The sequence below is a fragment of the Patiria miniata genome, unplaced genomic scaffold (genome assembly GCF_015706575.1).
Source record: "Patiria miniata isolate m_02_andy unplaced genomic scaffold, ASM1570657v1 HiC_scaffold_22, whole genome shotgun sequence".
Lineage (NCBI taxonomy): Eukaryota > Metazoa > Echinodermata > Asteroidea > Valvatida > Asterinidae > Patiria > Patiria miniata.
Window position 1 is genome coordinate 14,155,958 of NW_024037061.1, and position 19,186 is coordinate 14,175,143.

The 19,186-nt window shown below is 43.2% G+C and overlaps 1 protein-coding gene across 2 annotated transcripts; it reads right to left on the reverse strand.

The window, feature by feature from the left end:
* Positions 1-1,110: 1,110 nt before the first annotated feature.
* On the reverse strand, positions 1,111-18,878 carry LOC119730583 (laccase-2-like). 2 transcript variants are annotated; one of them, XM_038203562.1, is made up of 11 exons: positions 18,646-18,878; positions 15,142-15,272; positions 13,727-13,843; positions 11,935-12,104; positions 11,447-11,697; positions 8,950-9,084; positions 7,884-8,216; positions 4,742-5,016; positions 4,238-4,382; positions 2,965-3,101; positions 1,111-2,447 (listed from the first exon to the last, which is right to left on the reverse strand). In XM_038203562.1, exons 1-11 carry the CDS (start codon positions 18,722-18,724, stop codon positions 2,007-2,009), a joined length of 2,214 nt encoding a protein of 737 aa, XP_038059490.1. In that variant the 5' UTR covers positions 18,725-18,878; the 3' UTR covers positions 1,111-2,006. The 2 variants fall into 2 exon arrangements, with proteins under 2 accessions (XP_038059490.1, XP_038059491.1); XM_038203563.1 differs by lacking the exons at positions 15,142-15,272; positions 18,646-18,878 and having other exon boundaries at positions 13,670-13,757.
* Between the last annotated feature and the right edge of the window lie 308 nt (positions 18,879-19,186).

Genomic DNA, 19,186 nt, shown 5'->3' on the forward strand with positions numbered 1-19,186 from the left:
CTTCACACAAGGCGCCATAACTTTACAGGATGCTTAAGACTGTCATTTACCAACATCCAAGTAAGGTATTTCGTTAAAGCTTGGTAGTTCTATTTTTCGATGTTTGCAAATGTTGTATTCCCTTTAAGCACACTAGCGGCGATTGCTTGGAAAGTGTACTGAACTTGTTCAACAATGGAGACCAGCTTTAAGTTTTTTGCTTTGTAAACCTTATTTATTTATATTCTTGAATGTAAATAAATCATAATTTCCTAGGTGTAACCCGCTGTTAACATAAAATGAATGATTATGATCCCTTCAATTGTTCAAGTTTTGACGTTATAGTAATCATTTACATTATTTTTAAAATGCTTTAAATTACATCAAATGTATTTTACAATTAAAAAAGTACTTAATCTTTAAAAAATACTAAGTAATTTAACAATTAATAAATTGGACGGTGCAATAATTTGTTTTTAGATATACTTGCATAACATTTCGAGCGCTGTGTACACTTCAAAAATGCATAATTTGAAACCAAAATTAATGAACGCATTACTAATTTAATTAATTAATTAAATTTATTACTTTAACAATTATGTTATTGCAGGCTCAATAATTCATATTAATGTTTACAACTTAAAAACGCTATGCATATAAAACAGCAATTATTTAAAAAACTTAATGAATTTGCAAATGATTTAATTAATTAATTTATTTAATTAATTAATTCGACTTAATGAATAAATATGTTGTTCATTAAACAAACATTTTAATGAGCCATAAACAATAATACACATATGCAAAGTGCATAAATTGTTCGCATTACCACTCCGTATCTCTCCTATTTCCACACAGTCAACATCATTAGCATATTAATGAAATGTTTTTAAAAAAGGCATCGTCTCCCGAAGCTCAGCGATACTATTAAATCGGAGAAAAAAATCTGCTTTAAAAATAATGTTACATATCTGCATGAGTATACCCGGGAAAAAAAATAGTTTAGCGGCTTTGTATGCGTGGCCGGGAAAATCTATGCAGTGCGCAAGTTTAAACTTGCGCGCGCAATTTGTAGCAAGGTCAAGGAAATTAATGCGCGCGCAAGTTTAAACTTGCGTGCACGCAGGTTTAAACTTGCGCGGGGGACTCAAATTGCGCTCGACAGTACTACTGTTTACTCAGCATACTCAATACTCACGTTACTTTACGCAGTGCAAATCGCCGTTGTTGAAGTTGCTAGTACTTCAGTAGAATAATGATCTCTCACATCCTCTGACGCCAGATCCTTTGCCCGATCAGCAGAATTTCGGCTTCATATAATTATGCCATAATCAAGGCATCGTTATAATGATATCAGTAATATCCAGCAAAACAGAACTTACGTTCAACTCAAGTTCCAACTTCCATTCCAGTACATCGTGACCATGTGTATCCAGCTGATATTGCCAAAACCGCGCGCTCACGCTGTGGTGGAGGTTACGATCAAATGAGGGCGCTATTAACACTTTATGGACACATGGATTGAGATTTCATCTGCAGTACGCACCGCCCCTTATTAACTTTGTTCTTTTAAGTTTGCGCACTAGAATTCAAGAAAGACTTTGGAGGCTACGGAAGAGGCAGATTTAAATAGCGTTTTCGTCTATTTCACATAATGTTGGGCATATAATGAGATTGCAATAATATTTTTTGTGCCTACCGACCTACCAAAGTCAACATTCGAAGAAATGAAAGGAGTTCTAGCGTCCCAGTTGTCCAGGGCCAGGGGTGGTACTCTGTCGATTTAAAGGATTTCAGGCCTAATATCTTTTCTAAAAAAAAAAAAGGGCCCAACAGTTTCATGGCATTTTACAATATGCCGTAAGAAAAGAACCTACGCAAATAACAATAATACGTTATTACGAAAAAGATATCTTAACGCTAAAAATACTCCTGTTGACTTTAAAATATACAGTACTACTAAACATAAAATCTCTGTAATTCATTGCCTATACTGAGAACGATAATTTTAAATAGAGGAAAGATTTTTAACTTTTCCGGTCAACCGATCGATCCGAAAACAACTTGAGTAGAAAATATTCAAGTCGACACCGCGGCCGTCTGCACGTGAACGGCACCACTCTGATCTGTGCCGAGAATTCGACCGTCCCTGGTCCCTGATCTGCGGAGACGGGATAGGCGTGACGGCGGCACAAGCAGCCCAGGAGGAACCCTACCGCCACGGCTATCAGGAACGTCAAGGGAATGATCCAGGCCAGGTGATAGGTGTCCAGTTTTTGCTGCTCGTCTGCCCGGGGAAACTCAAGCGGGGGATCAGGAGTGACCGTGGCTGGGTCAGTTGGCGTGGCTGGGTCAGTTGGCGTGGCTCGGTCGGTAGCTGGTGGGAAGACACCACACTTGGGGAAGCCCGCGGGAATGTGCTGGAAGTCCGCAGAGTTGCCCATCCAGAACAAGAGTGCCATACCATCCTGAATAAAGAAAACAATTAGGGGCCAAGTATACAAATTACTGGAACGGGATTGAACCTGCGACCTCCATAACACAGTTCCTGCGGGTACTCTACCAACTGAGCTATCCAGGAATCTATCATGGGCGTCGCCAGGATTGTTTCCGGGGGGGGGGGGGGTGGGGGCAAAGCACATTTTCCCCCGAAATTTCTTAACTTTTTCGACATTTTCTCAATTTATCATTTTCCGAGCGTGGGCAGGGGAACATTTGCTCTACCCCCCCCCCCCCCATCAAATTCGCAGCAATATGGATTCGCACCTCTTTTTCATTTTTATTTTTATTTTTTTGGTTCTTTTTTCTCCCTCCCCCTCCCCCTCGCGACGACCATAGCCACTATGTTGGCGATCTCTGAATGAGCCACCATGCACCCACGTAGGCCCTATGCCATGTAGCCAGGAAACACGCAAAAAGTCACGATGCAATGGTTAGTCCTACGTATATGGCTTTGTATTACAAAGTGTTTGGTGTTTTAATTACCTCGAGATGGAACTCGATGTGACAATGGAAGATCCACCATCCCGGGTTCCAGGCCCGGAACCTGAAGATGGTATAGCCCCCGTCGGGTACCACCACGACGTCTTTGAACGGTCCATTCAGATTACGGTTAATTTCACCTGCAGTAAGAACATAAGGGAAAAGAAGTAAATGCTTTTTACTGCACTTTAGTTAGCTACTCAATTTGATAATACAGGGCGAGTACAAAATAAAAACAAAGAAATATATTCTTTTAAAAAAATATGTAGCACCAAAAAAAAAAAATTATGACTGGTAAGCCAATTTAATAAACAACTTTTAGATGAAAAAATACACTTCAATTGTTCTATCCGTTCAAATTACATCACCATTTAAACGAAATGACCCTCAAATATGTTTCGTCCAAAAATGCGATTTCAAGAATTGTCGATACAATTGTCTTCAAACGTCACCAGCGATATAACCTCAGTTTAAAAGTTAAAAACATTCAACAAAGTCCTTTTGAATGCCCATTTTTAAAAAGGGATTTTATACGTCCTATTGTTAGCTTAATAAAGATATTGTTCTACGTTGTTGAAACAAGTAATCTGTGTCATTTTCTTTGTTGTTCCAAACAGTCAGAACACACAATAAATTGCTTTTTTGGACGAAACTGATTTTAGGGTTACTTCGTTTAAATAGTGATCATATTTTAACGTGTATGAGAGATCAATTGAAATAATTTTCTCACTGAAAAGTAGTTTAATAAATGGGCTTCAAAACCATAATTAATTTGAATGCTACTTAGTTTTGTTATATGAAATATATTTCTTTGTTTTGGGGTTCCACTATTTTTTTGACTCGCCCTGTAGATTATTGGACCAAGATGGCAATTAAGGTAGTTTTGGCTGCCACATGGATTTTGATACGTTCCACTAATACTAGCAGTCCATTGGGACAGCATCCAACCTGCAGCGGTGGTAAAGGGAACATGAGACAGGATATAGCGAAATGCATGCTGGGAATTTATCGGGTCCAGGTGCCAAAGTTCCCAAGACTTAATTGATTCATCTTGTTGATAGCGCCCCGTACCGCCGCGGCTTACCATAAACCAGCTTGACGTCATCATATGACCAGGGAACATCATCTAAATTCAGTCTTATACCAATAACTAAAACCGTTTCCTGCCCCTTGATATCCTTAGAGGAGAAAATAAAATCACTGCGATTCACGCGGGGTTCGAACCACGGCATCTCGCCGTCGATTTGGGTCATTATACGAGCCTTATTCTACGTACCGTTCTGATCGAGCTGCATGACAGATTGCACAGTTGCGCCTGACATAAGTTCCATAGCCACTACTTGAAACTGAAGACCATGAAGGTGCATCGGATGCAGGACATGATAGGACGAATCCGGATTCACCAGAACGATCTCCACTAACTGTGAGGAAGCAAAAGTCAAATCATGACTTTAATTTCAGGTTCGGTAGCTATTTCCCCTTTTTTATTAAGCTGCTTTGATCACAAGACAATAATTTCTGAGGCTTATAAGAAACAGATTTTCTGATGAGTATAACGGAAAACATGGTGTCCTTCGTACGAAGTTACGTATGAAGAAAAATTAGTCACGAAAAAGTAAATACAAATCACTTTTCCACTCCTTGGATGAAATTAGATTTTTAGTATGTCAAATAGTGATACTTCCTTCGCGTGACAGTGTTAAAATAAATTCTATTGCAACTTAGTTTTAGGTCTGGGCCCTGTTTTGTTATAACTGACCGGACTATATCGAGCCCTTACCGCGTTAAGTTCAACTTGAATGGTGTGCACGCATGCGCACTGCGTCAGCCCCTCGCACTCGCCCGTCTGGAAGCTGCTGGCGTTGCAGAACAAGCTCATCGGAAGGTCGTCAAATTGAGACATGATGGGTGAGGTAGGGAAGAAGTAGGAGATGTTGTTGAGCTGGGGGAAGGAGTGGGTTCCCTGGTTGGGTATGGGGCTCTCCCTGGTGCCAAAACTTGTCTCGATGTAGTGCTGGACATCGGGGGCTCCGCCTGTGGTCCTGTACCTCCGTCCTGGAGAATTAATACGGGAACTCGGTCAGATGATTAACAATGTTGACAATGATTTTGTTGCTGATTATTCTGCAGGTCCCAGAGGGCCAGCCGTTTCCTGTTTGTACCTATCTCATCGACTAATTACCCCAAATCTGAGGTGATTTGGTAGTCCACGAGGGGCCGACACTGACTCCTAATTCTTACATTTGCATTATTCCTTATAGGCCGTATAGACTTTATTCGCTAGATTTTACGTCTACCACAGCACCCTCTGGGCCCATACATAGTACCCATGATGCCAAGCGGCATATCGTCTGTTCTGAAAGCGAGGACACAAAAATTCCCAACCAAAAATACCAAGCCCACGTGGGGCAGGAGGGAGGTAAAATTAGCAGGTAAGTAGTCCTCCTGGACTACCAAATCACCTCAGATTTGGGGTAGTCCACTTTGGGCCCTCTCTTACCTGCTAATTCTACATTTGCGCAGATTCATGAAAAGGAGGAGGGTATTGGCGAGGATTCCATAGGAACCTCGAATAGCAGTGAAAACAACTGCCTAATGTATTGACCCATCGCGTACCCCAACAGGGACATGAGCTGTTATGCAAGTCGCCGCCAAGAGGTTACAGTCTGGTGTCGTCCCATCACTCCGGCGTCTACCATCGCCGGTCGGATCCACCCCATAATTGTCTTTCTCGTGAGAGTTAAGGGCATCGAAGCTGTGATGAATACACGGCCAATGTGCCCCTCAGTCTGCAAGACATCTTTGAAGTAGCATGAGAGAAAGGTGGAAGTCGTCTCCCTTGCCATTGCTTGCAATATTTCGTGCATGGGAACCCCTTTGAGAAAGGCGCACGACATCGTAGTTGTCCCAGTTTCATGGGCATGCGCAGAGCCAGTTGCTGTTTGAATGGCCCTAACCACCCAACGAGAAATGGTATCCCGGGTGGCTGATATGTGAGGAGATGTTGTTTTAACAACTGGGAAATAACATCTGAGAGTTTTAGTGCGTGCAAGATACAATTTAAGAGCCCGAACAGGGCACCAGAACTTGTCTTCCATAACCGCCGAGACTGTCTTTATCTGCGGGACAAAGATGTTCGGGGGGGGGGGGGGGGAGAGGAAACGAGGCCGACTGGTTTTTGGCTAGGTATTAGTCGGACCCCATGCGGCTTCCACCTGATGTGTCCATCAGCAATTGTAAGTGCATGGAGCTCACTTCGCCTTCTGGCTGTGGCTACAGCTACAAGAACCGTCTTCACAGTCAGGTCCATCCGGGAAGCACCGGCAAGAGGCTCAAATGGATGCTGAGCTAATACTTGCAGGACCTTACCCAGATCCCAAAAGGGCACCAGACGGCGTTGCGGGGGCCGCTCGATAAACATGCCCTGAAGAAGTTGAGATGGGGCATCATTAGTCGACACTGTTGATCCATCCGAAATCCCTTATTACGGATTGTAGCAATTGCCGAACAAAAACCCCTAATAGTTGCCAAGGACATATCTTGCGAACAGAGACCATCAACAAGTCCCCAATTGCAGATAGAGGTGCTGAGCAGGAATCAGCAGCTTCACTTCTGCACGATTTAAGATAATGCTGTATGCTGCATGTCCGATTCGTGGACTGCCACGAATGGGGGGGGGGGGGGGGGGGGGGGGGCAGAGGGGACAAGTTGCCCCCCCCCTAGAGGATTAAAAAAATACACTAAGACTTTTGATTTTGCCACCCCCCCCCCCCTCCCCACATCAAAAGCTGGATATGCCACTCCGTGTCGGCTAACCTCAGTAGAACTGCGCATTCCACCACAGGTTCCCCAGTCGTTCTTTAATGGGAAAGGCTATGCCGCAGGATATATCCAACTCCGACCCCAGAAAGATTCCGACAATTAATGGTTTTGGATGTGACTTTTCTTTGTTGATTAGAAAGCCCAGACTGACTGCAATCCCCCTTGTGGTGTTTACTGCATGCTAGACGTGTTTTACTTTCGGACTCGCCCACAATCAACCAGTCGTCCAGATAAACAAAGATCCGAATTCTCCTTTGTCTGAGGATGGCTGCCACAACCTTCGCCAACCTCGTAAAAACCCCTGCTGCGTTGCAGTTGAAAGTCCGAATGGGGAACGATGAATTCGTAGGTTACTCCCGCAAATAGGAACCGGAGGAACATTGAATGACTGTCCTGGATGAGCACGTGGAGACAGGCGTCCTTTAGGTCTGAGGTCGCAGCCCATGAATGTATTGGTAGGGAATCCAACACTGCGCGGAGTGTTTCCATCCTGAATCGCTTCGGTCGAAAAAACTTGTTGAGTGGGCGAAGATTCAGGATGGGACGCCACTCTCCGGGTTTCTTCTTCGGAGTTAGGAAGAATGTGGAGAAGAACCCTTTGTTGGACTGTCTCCGAAGAACTATCCGTATTGCAGTTTTTTGAAGGCGAGATAAATTTTCTGACTCCAGTGCTTGACGCTTTGTCAGGTCGGAAGGCACTGGCGTGGAACGACGGATCATTTTCCACGGGAGGGTGCTTAATCCGAGAGATACAGAGTCGAGCACCCACGAGGTAGCTATTTTTCCTGCATGATTTTTCCGTCTTTCTTTTGCAGCCCAAGGAGCCTGAGGTGTGACCCCCTATAATCCTCCGTAAATCCGCCACAGACTGTGAAATTGTAAAAACAAAGTCAATCCAGACCGAATTTTACTGGTGAGCTAACTTTCGATACTATCCACTGGGAAAAAGATCGAATAAGAAATACTGAGTTCCTAAACCTCACTGATTGTAAAGATTTTTTAAAACTCAATTTGACGTAATATCTTCAGCCTACTTCGAGTTCAGTGACATTAAATAACAATGTTTACCTTTACATTGTATCGTGAATCGATATACCTACCGGAATTGATGTTGTGGTCCACTTCAGCCAACGACTTGTTAGGGAAAGTCTTCCACCAGATGTCCGGCGTGCCCTCCTCTGTGATATTTGGCAGGCTGGGAGGCATCGGCGCAGGCCAGGCCGTCTCATAGTGGAGGCTGGCGACCTGTCTCCCCGTGTCACCACTCGCTGAGGCGCACGAACCCAGTCCCACCACCCGCACCTCGTAGTTTCCGATGTTCTGGTTTGCGTTCAGCACGAAGTCGTACCGCTCGCCGCCGTTGATCCTGAAGTAGTCGACCGCCTGAGGTTCCAGAGCGGACCCGTCCCCAGTGATAACCAACAATTGGTGACCTGAAGAACACAAACATTTGTCTCAATTTTTGGGCCAGGCATAACCAGCTACATAGCACAATTTAAACGTCTGAATGAAATATAAGTTTATCTCCATGGCAAACAGAAAAACGTCGTCGATAGGCTGTTTTATTCTCCCGGTTTTCGTTGCTAGATTTTACATACGCCGCTAGATCAAGCGACGATGACGTCAATTACGTCACGAATGACGACGATGACGTAATTTTTTGATATATTTTTTTATAGCTCCATGTACGACGTAAGCGAGTTCAGCCGCCAAAAATTTATACGAAAAAAATGAAGATTTTGCTAAACTTACGGTATGCATATAAATGTTGATGTTCAATGTCTTCATCCATCCAACGAAGAAAAGTTGATGTTGACCATCTAGAAATTCCAATATAGCCCTCGAAAATGGTGTGTAACTGTTTTGTCTTATCGCAACTGTAGCAATGTTAGACTGGTCGGCAAGTGCTCCAAAAATAGGCGAAATCTTCATTTCAAAAAGTGACCAACTGAAAACCCGTTTTTCTCAAAACCACTGTTCAACACCCGTGGCCGATTCGTCCCTTCGTGAAAACGCTGACGATTAATATACCGTTTAATATTGGCCAAAGATACATCCAAAAGATGCTTAAATGTAAGGCTTGTCAGACGGTTGCTTGTGGGCATGACGACACCGGTTGTCTGCTATACAGTAGACACAGCCTTTAAGGGAAAGTCGAACACTCACTTTGGACCGAGAATTGCAGATTGCAGAAAAGGTTGGCGCCGTTGATCACCCGAAATCTGTATCTGGTCCCACTCCGCACATTGAACACCTCTATAGGAACGAAGGGAGGAGATCCACTCAACGGAATGCCTTTACCTGTTGGCACAATCGTGTAAACAAACAAACAAACAAAAAATCAACTTCAACAACGTTAAGTTTGAACATTAAAAATCAACTTCAACAACGTAAGTTTGAACATTAATCGTTTCCATGATTCATCACTGAAGTAACCCCAATTTGAAGACAAAAAAGTTTTACTGTTTTTTGTTTGTTTGGTTATTTTGTGCACCTTGATTAATTTAACGCTATTTCTCAGTTTTAGAGTAAAAGTTGATTTAATTGTCTTGGTCAGCCAGTGAAGCATATCGTGAATTGCAGTAGTTCTGCTAAAGTCGCAAGACGGAATCCGATAGTTTCGTCCACAACATTACAAGTATACATTCCCGAACTTCTTTTACTTGACATAATGATAGCATGTACGTATTAGGCCTATTATGACTTTTGTCCCAAATATATAATAATACCAGGGGCGGATTCAGGATTTTCCGAATTGGGGGGCGTGAAATGTACCAAGCAGCAAACAGTGAAGGCAAGTTGTGGCGCCTACGCCGAAGGCCAAGGGGGAGGGGGACATCATGTGATTATGCAATGATAAGCGCGTAGCGCGAAGCCCTTACGGGTGGGGTCTGGTGCCCGCTTTTGGATTCTTATAGATGCTCTGTGGTGCGATCTCAGGTAATATCTGACCACTTTAACCAATTTTTTAACCAAAAGAGCATCATTTAAACATCATTTTCGAGTTTGGAGTCATTGAATCCGCTATCCTGAGCTATAAAATCAAAGGCTACAATAACCATTCGGAGACGAAAAAAGTGGGGGGAACGACATGTCTCTCCCCTCCCCCCTCCCCCCCCCCCCGTCTTCCACCGATTGACGCCCATGCCGGACGCGTGCCCGCCCGCCCGCCCTGCTAGAGGGGTCTGGTACATTTCATGTAATCTAGAGCATATTTTACAGCGTAGGTCTCCTCTCGCTCGTCGCTAAACTCTTTGTTTGTCTCGTCGCGCCCTTCCTCCCCGTCTCGTCGTGCGCGCGCTGTCTCGCTGCCGGCCCATATGTGCGCTCATCTGGGTTTGCCCTAGCCTTTAGTCAAGTCCCACGCGCCTATACCCGGACCATCCGGACACGTAACGCACCCCGGATGCTGGCACGTGAAAAGACTAGCACGAGCGGCGAAGCCGCGAGGGCCTTTACTATCTCGTGGAACTAATCACTTATTCATTTATTCACGTAATATAAATCAAGCAATATAAACCAATCATCTAACGGTGGTTTACGGTTACCAGCAACAGCACCCGCGCCATGGCGCGCGTGCTGTCTGGCGCCAGACGACGGCTGATTTACTTTAGTAATTCTGCATTTTCATTGGTCAATTCACAACGGATAATGCATTATGCATGTCTACCAAATCGGTAGACAAATGTAAAGAAAAACATAAGCGTTTTCCACGAGATGGTAAAGGCCCTCGCGGCTTCGCCGCTCGTGCTAGTCTTTGTACGTGTCAGCATCCGGGTGCGTCACGTGTCCGGGTAAGCGCGTGGGACTTGACTAAAGGCTAGGTTTGCCCACATAGCCCACCTGGGGACCATCTGGGACCCACACAGGATTTTGTAACAAGGGCTGAATATGGGCTGGGTCAACCTCGTCCCCAGGGTGTGGAGCAGTATGCGCCCACCACTACCTGCTCTCTCACCCTGGTATTGGATCATTTGCATGTGCAAGATTTTTGCACACGTATGCAAATGAGGAACAGTCTGGTGCCAAATGAGGAACAGTCTGGTGCCTGGATATGCGTTACACATTAGCGTTTGTTTATGTATGCGGTGTCTGGGGTAAAAACAGAGTCAATTCGTAGCAGCGCGAGCACGGCGTGAGTTACGAAAACACGATTGTTTTAAATCAAACTGTTACGATCTTATCAAGACAACATACAGTATCATATTTCATATTAATATGAGCAAATTGGAAAGGATATTAGTATTTTCGAGAAGGCGTGGACGAATGATCGCGAAAACACGTACTGCACGTTGTGAATAATAGCACCAAGTACACGATAAAAATCCATTACTAGCCAATTGCGGTATCCAATCAGGATACAGGAAGAAAGTTTCCTATCCAGGGTTTACTATTGGAAACGCGGTTGGAAATAAAGTAAGCACTGGGGACGAGGTTGGGGCTGGGTCATTTTGCATATGGGCCCCACATTGGTTAAATGTGGGCAATCACATATGTATGGGCCCCATACAGGCTCCAATATGGGCATGCTCATAATGTGTGTGCCTAGATATTTGGCATTATTATGGGCCCCATTTGGGAATGTTACCTGGGTGGGCGGGTGGGTGGGTGGGTGGGCGGGTTGGTTTACTCAGGATACGCCCCTGAATACAAATTTGCTTACCGTTAATCAAAATGGAATCGACGCCTACGCGAACCTTGCCGATGTTATGCTTCTGGTAGTTGGATACCATGGTATCGTGGTGCCAGTCATTCAGGAATATGACGTCCTCTGCTCTGTCCTCGTCATACAGACCCGCGTTGGGATCAGTTCGTCTTGACTCTCTGATGATGAACGGCCCGGCCACGCCGTCACCGCGCTGCAGACCCGTGTGGGCGTGGTACCAGTTAGTACCGGACTCGAACGGCCTAAACCTGTGGAAGGAGTCATGCACAGGGAGCTTCAAGGCACATAATGATCATTAAATACAAGTAAGTGCAAATTTGGCATGTTTATTTCTGTTTGAAGCAATAACTGAGCACAAAATCCTATTAGTACGCATATATAACAATTGATATGTTAAAGTTTCAGTTCAGGAGATGCTGTACAAGGGGAGTCCGTTATTAGCGTTTCTGATTGACGGAAAAAACTCCAGATGGGCATCCACACACCTGTACTGGAACTTTCCTGGGGAGGGTATGGGGCACTGTGACACCATAGGCAGGCCGTCCATGAACTGGCTGCCGTTCCGCTGGAAGAGGCCGTGCCAGTGGATGGTCACGCCCTCATTGTTGGTCATTTGGTTGTCCACGTTGATCACTACCTCGTCTCCAGTACAAATCTTGAGAAAAGAAATCATTATAAACCGAAGATGCAAAACATGGAATATTACAGACAGATGGACTTGAAGGCAGGAAACAAATACTGAAACTATTTTAAAATAGAGTCTTAACCGATATTTCATGGGTGCATAGGCCTACCTATCGTCCCAATACCTATGTTCCCCAATCCTAACCATCTATCCCTTACCCTAACCATAAGGATTTTGGGAACATAGGTATTGGGGAACATCGGGTAGACCCCGATTTCATTGTATGCCAATAAGAAAAGAGGACCTGTTCTTTTTCATTCGTTGCCAAAATAAGCGTGTTGATGACGATAACAACTCGTCCATTCTGAACAAACGAATGAAACAATCTGATACCGGCAAGAATAAATATTGTCGTTTGCACAAAACGTACCTGGTTTTCTTTGTTTTTCCACAGTATAAAAGCACTCTTTGTACCATACTGACTCACTGTCCAACTTACTGACCGACTGATCATCTTTTGTTGATTAAACTTGCCCACAGGTTTGAAATTGGATTACCCTTAAAGCCGATGAATGGGCCAACAATACAGTCCATTGTGAAGGACATAGGCATGAAAGGACTCCCAGTGAATATACCTTTATCATACTGCCACCATTTCAGTCATGTTCCCTGTATCCAATAACATAACTGAATGATAACTTTTTTCGTGCAAAAAGGAACCAGACTATTTTTCCTTCCAGCCTCGCTTTGGTTACGTTGATTTGAATGGGAAAAAATCAGGATGACTGCAACATGATAATGGTCTAAACCTTTATCATGCTGCCACCATTTCAGTCATGTTCCCTGTATCCAATAACAGCACTGAATGATAGTGTTTTTGTGCAAAAAGGATCGAACCAGACTTTGGTTTCCTTCCTGCCTCGCTTTGGTTACGTTGATCTGAATGGGAAAAATCAAGATTGCCGCAACATGATAATGGTCTATTGCCATTCTGAATCTACTGCGGTTTCAAATCAAACCGAATGCACGATTTCAAAAATATCAGACTCATGTTATTTGATGTCGGTGTAATAATGGTAAACAGGGTGAGTAAAAACAAAACAAAAAAAACCCAAATGGCAGGACCATTTTCTTAATAAAGTTCTGCATTTAGCACTTTCAAAATCTAGGATATGAAAGCCCAATTAATAAGCTTGCTTTTAGTATAAGAATTTTTCAAATCACTTTTTAAGTTACGGAGTTTTAAACACAACCACCATTTTAAAGTTCTGTCCATATATAAAGATCCACGGATCACAAAAACAGGTATGCGTTCTTTCAGCAAAACGAAAAAAAATCACATACGTCCCTATAGGTGAATTGTTTTCGTTTTGCTGAAAGGACACTTACCTTTTTTTATACGTGGACAGAACTTTAAAACGGTGGTTGTGTTTAAAATTCCGTAACTTAAAAAGTACATGAGTGATTTGAATAATTCTTGTACAAAAAGAAAGCTTATTATTTGGGCTTTCATTTCCTAGATTCTAAAAGTGCTACATGCAAAACTTAATTAAAAAAATTGGTCCAGCCATTTGGGTTTCCTTTTTTTTACTCACCCTGTATTTTATTCTTGAGAAGTTCTTTCATACTCCTCTCCTCATAGTTTCCAATACCTGGATACTGGGTCCGGGAAAAGCTTGGTTGACGACACTGATTGCTCGCGGAAACCCGTCCACCGAGACGCAGCCTGGGTTACTGCAGGCCGTCGCGTTGGTGGGACAATCACCGCACTATGGTCAATCAAAATACAGATAGTGTTTGCCCATATCATTGTCCTTATTGATGTAATAGGGTGCACACCTGTAAATAGGCCAAATCCATCCGCCGAGCTCATGAATAAAAGTTATTCCCTCAAAATAGTCTATATTAGAGAGTTCTGAGCGCCGTAAGATTGGGGAATTGAAGAGATATGGTAATGAACCCTGGCCCGGATTTGGGGCTTCCAATTCTGAGCATTTTGAATGCTATTGGGCTCGAAAGTGGCGCTATTTTGCCATGTTGTGGAGGGATCGTTTTTCTAGATGGCTACTTTTCCGCTTTGGGGAAAATAGGGTCGTCTTCTTCGGGTGAGAATATCTCGAAAAGTCAATGGTCAACCCAACAAAAAATGAAAAAGAAAACGAAAGATGACATGTTGATCATCATTTTTTCTGTGCAGCTTGAATAGCTGTGAGAATTCTGAGTATTTTAAAAAGAATTTTGAAGTATGGGCATTTAGCATTTGTGTCTATGGGAATTTATTTGCAGGGTTGCATCCATCAATACCAATTATCGTTATCGTTGTTAACAGCGGTGGCGATTTCTTGGCAGAAATGGACGGGGAAGGGGGGGGGGGGGCAGGGGGCTCTGTATTATGCACATAATAGTTGTATACATGTACATGTAAATATGCACATGAAACCCATTCCGTTTTCAATATAATGTAATTTTTTGTGATAATAATGGCGAACAAGCAATAATTTACAGCTATATAAAACCATTGGGGGGCCGGGGTGAGAAATTATTGGTACATTGTGGTAAAATCTATAGGTACTGGGATTTTTTTTTGTGGGGGGGGGGGGGTTGCATCACCATTGGCGTCCCCTGCCCAACAATTATTGGGAGTGCTCCCCCTCCCCTGGAATCGCTATCCATGGTGGTCAATATCATAGACATGGTAACCCTCATAGTCTTTCTCAGTCAAAAGACAGATAGTTTGCCCCTATCACTGTCCTAATAGTGAAGCCATAAGTACGCAATTGTCGTGGTCACCATTGGCGTCATCGTCGTCATCGTTATCATTGTGGTCGTAGTGTCGTGGTCAGTGTCATGGTCATCCTTGTCGTATATTTCATATCATCGAAAATATCCATTTTAAGGTGTCGTTATCACATTGCCAGTGTTGTCATTCCTGACATGGATGTCATCTTTACCACGTCCGCTGCCGAGCTGTCGTTTCCATAACGTTTCCATTCTATCCCTAGTCAAAGTCTTAACTCGAAGTTACAAATCAGAAAAAAGTGTCACTGTTTTCCACAAAGAAAATTACCTGTGGTGATGACATGGCATAATACCAGGTGACGGTCCAGTTATAAACGCAGGTCATGGGGAAGGACGATTCGCATGATCGATAGCAAGGATTGTCATCGACGACTCGTAATGCATCAACGCCGAGAGCAACTATATAAATAATCGTAATTTGGTGATACTTCTCACTCAACTTTATAATACAACCAAAACAAAACAGTTGTCTACCTTATTGTGCCTATAACCATTAAGCGCTGATACATGTAGTGGTCTACTGCATTGTGCCTAATTATTAAAGCTTTAGTCCATCATTTGAAGCTATACAAAAAGTAACTGACGTAATTATTGTTGAAAAACATATTTGGTTGAAAGATAGTAAGGGGACTAAACTCCATGTGAAATTATTCTTTTGGCAAGCTGTCATTTTGAAGAAATCAACGAAAAGAAGGCCTTTCCAACGGTGCGTCTTAAAACGCTTTTCCAGTGTAATATGAAATTTGGACACCTAAAAATCCAGTGCCTTGGTTGAACGTTCACAATCCGCACGTAGGCATGCGCAATACCACCAGTGATTCAGCATTTTATAGTCCTAGATTCTTAACGCAATGCCCCAGGTGCATCCTGCCACATTCTGCCCGACATCGCGCAGTACGCGCGACGCGCGCGCCAATTTCCATAAAAGGAGTTGTTTACATCTTATTCGCGAGCTGGACACTCCATTTTTTAGCTAGAGAGGTGTTTAAAAAAACATGAAGTGAACTTGTTGAACAAAATCGGGGTTTTTTTGACCGAAAAGCTTTGATTTTTTTGACCGAAAAGGTATTTATGAAAAGGGAAAAACTATTGGTGTATAAACTATAGGTTTTCCCGGACAATTTCGGAAAATGTGTTTACGAATTTGTAAAAGAAGCATTCGTTTTCCTGCGAAATAGAATGAACGTTCCAAATCACTGTTTCTATTTAACAAATGATAATTCTTTTTCCGTGAAGGTGCATTCAGTCGTAAAAAAATCAGCGTACGATTTCCCGAATGTGAACTGCATTGAGTGTATTGACATTTCATTTTAGCGCGAAAACGAAGGCACATCCGCAATCCTGTTTTCCTTTTAATTTATCATCAATCTTTTTCGCTAAATGTGCAGCCGATTTCCCTCGCAGTGTTATTTAACGTATGCCTGGTCAAGCATTGGAAATCATTTATGTGTTAAAGTAACATTTGAAGAATGGTTGATTAAATGATTGAATTTTTGAATATTCAAAAAGTCTCCATGCAGATCCCATGTAACATGACACGTGATGTGTCCCTTTACCGTCTCAATAATATGGCTACAAGATTATTTTGAGTGATTTCATATTGGTCATATTCATATCATTTTCACATTTCATTTGCCTACATTTCACATAGGCCTTTGTGTATATAAGAACAAACACATTAATGATCAATAAGGCATACATTGATTAATTAATGAATCATTAATTAATGAATCAAAGTTGTATCATGTATAGGCCTGTATAATTTATTTAAATTGAATGCAGAAAATGCGAATTTAAATTGTAACAAATGAAAAAGAATGTTAAATTCAGCCTGTGTCACAATAGACAATCGAATTTCTGCGAATTGGATTGCACATTCGTAATAATCGGCAACGCATACATCAAACCGAAAACCTAATCACGTATTTGTAATCCCTTAAATGAAACGTTATGCACATTCATTCATTTGAATGATGCAAAATGAAATCAAATGCTAGTTATTGTGAAAATGAAACCAGGATGTACGTCGTTCTCAAAATCACCGCCAAATTGAATTTATGTTTTACAAATTCAAACGCACATTTTCCGAAATTGTCCAGGAAAACCTATATTTAAGTTATACTTTTCAGAGTATACATATTATGATGAACAAAATGAAGCGAGGGATTGGGGCTGCACCGGCGTGACTGGGGTTAAGCTGCACCAAGTTTTCAAGGGGCACTGAGGGCAATTGCAACTCAAGGTTTCAAATGGAGGGGGAGGGAGGGGGGAGGTAACCGGGAAGACCTCCGCTGGGCGAATACCTCCGCTGGGGGAGGGAGAGGGGGAGGGAGAGGGAGAGTAGGGTCCCCCCTTATGCCACTGCGCGGCCGTTTTACCCGACGGCATGCGCATGCACAGCGATGGCGTATGATTCTTATGTACAGAGTTTGTTGAGGACACTTCTTTGCCATCCTGTACAACAGCCCTGGGCTACAATCAGCAAACAAGAATACAAGTTTTTTGGGGGTCAACCCCAGCTCTTTGTTGGCAATAATAAAGGAGTACGTGCTATGATTGTAAGGTTTGACCGTCTGACGACCTTCATTCGTTCAATGAGGTTCGGTCGAAACAGAAAGTTGTGTTAATACGAAGGCAGCATCATGTATTAGCCCGTCTTTGTTATGGGCCCTTTAAATCCGAATTGACCGAAAAATTTTGATTTTTTTTTTGACCAAAAGGTATTTATGAACGGGAATAAATATGTGCTTGGTCAGTATTAAGCCCTCTGTTTAAGACCGCTTGGAGTCTGGGTGCTGATAATTACCTTCGCCTTCGGCTCGGGTAATTATCAGTACCCAGACTCCAGGTGATTAAAACCTCCCAAGCACACATTTTATTCCCTTATAAAAAAGTTGTTTTAAACGCAAAAACTACGATGGGTTTGTCGATTTAGTATTGGCCGCAAAGGCCCGCAATATTGTTTACGTGAAGCCGAGACCTACAAAACAGATCCAGTAAAGAGGACTTTTTTTCCCTTTGCACAAAATAGTAAACAATATTATGGGACCCAAGCTCAAACATGAATGCATTCAACGTATACGTCACCAATTATCGTAATGCATTCTACACAACTAGCATGATATGATATACCATGGTAGACACGACAATTTTAATATTTACAAGAAACGCCTACTAATTAGAGACCTACGTCCACGGGGTGGCGAAACCGGGAGGCCGGGGGGGGGGGGCCGGTAGGGGGGACCTTGCCCCCAAGATTTACCCAAATGCCCCTGTTGCGGACATAATGTGGCCCGAGCATAATGTGGCCCCTCCAGCATAAATGTGTCCCCTCGAGATGAAAACAAAACAATTCGTAAAATTTGTTTTCAGTAACCATTTCCCAAATCGGGTGTAAAGAGTTCTGATAGCCCCAAAACCCTTACAATAAGCCCTGAAAAAAATGGGCACATAATGCGTAGTTTGAAATAATGGCCTGTTTTGAAGAGTGCCCCCGATTGTGGAAGATGGTATCACCCCCCCCCCCCCCCCCGTTTGAATTGACGGAGGCCAAGTGTCCGGTGAAAAAAACCAAAAAACCCATTTCAGCAGGGATGTGCCCCCAAAAAAATGCTGGATGCGCTGCTGCACCGACGGAACATACCTTTTACAAGTGCCCTTTTTGGGTGACCCCCCCCCCCCCCCCCCCCAGTTAGATATCCGTTCCGCCGCCGCTGCCTACATCTCAAACTCCAGACTTCATCAATGGTCCACTCAGCTCAATTTCACATACCTGTGATCCATCCGATTCCCATCCATGTCACCATCAGTAATAGCGCACCTGCCGCCACAGCATTTACCCGGCCGGCCATCCTGCCAGGCCGCTATATACATCACCTGGTTCCAAAATCAAAGTCTGCCTTTCCGTTTCTTTAGCCCCGTTTGTTGGAGAAAATTCTTTTCTTTTTCTAATGTGTTGTGAAGTTCAACTCATTTCCCCAACGGAGTAAGGTACATACAACTTTGTTATCACTTTATTGTGTGTTGCGTGTATAGCCATAGGCGCAGCGTATAGGTGATAGTTGGTTGACCTGTTCGAGTGGCCTCGAAGGGGGGGGGGGGATCTACGATAGGCACTCTGCCGATAAGCCAGGAAGGGCAACAGGACAATGGTCACAGGCAAAGAGGATTGGGGAATGACAGCGGGATGGACCTTGAGGAGTGTTTTGCCTCTTCTTGTCAACATCAGTAGACATTACAACTTCGCCTACAGTACGATTTGTAAGGTTTTATTTCAGAGTCGTGGAGAGTTCGTAGAAAAGTAAAAGTAAAGA